This window comes from Sander vitreus, unplaced genomic scaffold, assembly GCF_031162955.1.
Source record: "Sander vitreus isolate 19-12246 unplaced genomic scaffold, sanVit1 ctg331_0, whole genome shotgun sequence".
NCBI lineage: Eukaryota > Metazoa > Chordata > Actinopteri > Perciformes > Percidae > Sander > Sander vitreus.
Window position 1 is genome coordinate 1 of NW_027595474.1, and position 2,500 is coordinate 2,500.

The 2,500-nt window shown below is 40.0% G+C and overlaps 1 protein-coding gene across 1 annotated transcript; it reads left to right on the plus strand.

Annotated features, from left to right (window-relative positions):
• Positions 1-349: 349 nt before the first annotated feature.
• Positions 350-1,081, plus strand: LOC144513735 (ribonuclease pancreatic-like). Its single transcript, XM_078244910.1, has one exon. The coding sequence runs from the start codon at positions 384-386 to the stop codon at positions 825-827; it is 444 nt and encodes a 147-aa protein (XP_078101036.1). The 5' UTR covers positions 350-383; the 3' UTR covers positions 828-1,081.
• Positions 1,082-2,500: the final 1,419 nt, after the last annotated feature.

Consider the following 2,500-nt stretch of genomic DNA (forward strand, 5'->3'; position numbering starts at 1 on the left):
GGTCCCTATATAGTAATACTCATATACATTAGACAGGTCCCTATATAGTAATACTCATATACATTAGACAGGTCCCTATATAGTAATACTCATATACATTAGACAGGTCCCTATATTGTAATACTGTCATATACATTAGACAGGTCCCTATATAGTAATACTCATATACATTAGACAGGTCCCTATATAGTAATACTCTCATATACATTAGACAGGTCCCTATATAGTAATACTCTCATATACATTAGACAGGTCCCTATATAGTAATACTCTCATATACATTAGACAGGTCCCTATATAGTAATACTGTCATATACATTAGACAGGTCCCTATATAGTAATACTCTCAACAGCTTTTATAACTCTGTATTCTCCAGATCAACATGAAGATCTCTATCTTTTCTGGTGTTCTGCTGATCTCTGCTGCTCTGATCTCTGTGGACGGACAAACTTGGGCTCAGTTTCAAAATAAGCATATCAACGCTGGGATGACTGCTGTCCAATGCACCCAGGTGATAAAAGCCAGAGGAATCGTGAACCCAAGAAACAGCTGCAAGGTATTCAATACCTTCATCACAGGGAACGTGACCGCCGTCCGAGCCATCTGTGGTAAAGGAGGAGGAGTGCCACATGGCAACAACGGTATGAGAATTAGCACAGCTAGGTTCATAATTGTTGACTGTAAGCTGGTGAATCAGAATCCACCTGCAGTTCCCCCCCACTGTCAGTACAACGGTGTAACTCGTGACAACAGAAGAATTATAGTCACATGTAAAAACAGTAAACCTGTTCACTTTAATGGAAGTAAGTATTCTGTTACTACCTGATGAACCAGAGTAATCTGTTACTACCTGATGAACCAGAGTAATCTGTTACTACCTGATGAACCAGAGTAATCTGTTACTACCTGATGAACCAGAGTAATCTGTTACTACCTGATGTATCAGAGTAATCTGTTACTACCTGATGAACCAGAGTAATCTGTTACTACCTGATGTACCAGAGTAATCTGTTACTACCTGATGAACCAGAGTAATCTGTTACTACCTGATGAATAAAACATGTGACAGCGTAACTCTGTGTCTGTGTTTAATGTCGTCATGTTCACTCATTCATAAAGTAGTCTGGTTATGTAACAACAAAGAGACTTTGAGAAGTGGAGTAAAGGTAGAACGTGTTATGAAGAAAAGACTCAATTATACAAAAACTAAAATAGAAACTTTCCTGTATGTTAAGTAGCCTACACATTTAGGGGTACTTGTACTTTCCTTGAGTATTTCCATGTTCTGCTCCCTCTACTTCTACTCCACTACATCTCAGAGGGAAATATATATTGCTTATATTCAGCCTAAATGAGTATCTTTGACTAAATATATATAGTTTTAATGAAAACAAAAACATGTAATATGACTGAAATCAGAGTAATGTACCAATAGTTGTGATAAAATGTACAGAAAATACATGAATGAACAAATAAAATGAGACATTTTGTGATGTTACTTAAATACTCTGAAACTTGCACAGAGTTTGGTTGGTGACTGATAAATCGTCCCTCTGAGATGGAGTGAAGTACAAGTAGAAGGAAGCAGAACATGGAAATACTCAAGTAAAGTACAAGTACCCTTACATTTGTACTTAACTACAGTACTTGAGTAATTGTACTTAGTTACTTTCCACCTCTGGTTTTTTGGAAATTTTTAACATCAAATCTAATCTTATCCAAACCTCCTGATTCCTCCACCAACCGTGTGTGTGTGTGTATGTGTGTGTGTGTGTGTGTGTGTGTGTGTGTGTGTGTGTGTGTGTGTGTGTGTGTGTGTGTGTGTGTGTGTGTGTGTGTGTGTGTGTGTGTGTGTGTGTGTGTGTGTGTGTGTGTGTGTGTGTGTGTGTGTGTGTGTGTGTGTGTGTGTGTGTGTGTGTGTGTCTGTCTGTGTGTCTGTCTGTGTCTGTCTGTGTGTGTGTGTGTGTGTGTGTGTGTGTGTGTGTGTGTGTGTCTTTGTGTGTGTGTCTCTGTCTGTCTGTGTGTGTGTGTGTGTGTGTGTGTGTGTGTGTGTGTGTGTGTGTGTGTGTGTGTGTGTGTGTGTGTGTGTGTGTGTGTGTGTGTGTGTGTGTGTGTGTGTTTGTCTGTGTGTGTGTGTGTGTGTCTGTGTGTGTGTCTGTGTGTGTGTGTGTGTGTGTGTGTGTGTGTGTGTGTGTGTGTGTGTGTGTGTGTGTGTGTCTGTGTGTGTGTGTGTGTGTGTGTGTGTGTGTGTGTGTGTGTGTGTGTGTGTGTGTGTGTGTGTGTGTGTGTGTGTGTGTGTGTTTTCAGAGTAGTGTGTCCCCTGCTGGTCTTGTGTCTGTACTGCATCTCTGCAGGTGTGATGGTGTCCATCTGCTGCAGCTGGAAGAAGACAGATAAAACAGACACATACATACATGCATGCATACATACATAAGTACATACATACATACGTACATACATACATGCATGCATACATACATACATACATACATACATACA

Bases quoted from the DNA above. Each gene is read 5' to 3' on its own strand.
- LOC144513735 (XM_078244910.1), top strand. From the start codon at position 384: ATGAAGATCTCTATCTTTTCTGGTGTTCTGCTGATCTCTGCTGCTCTG.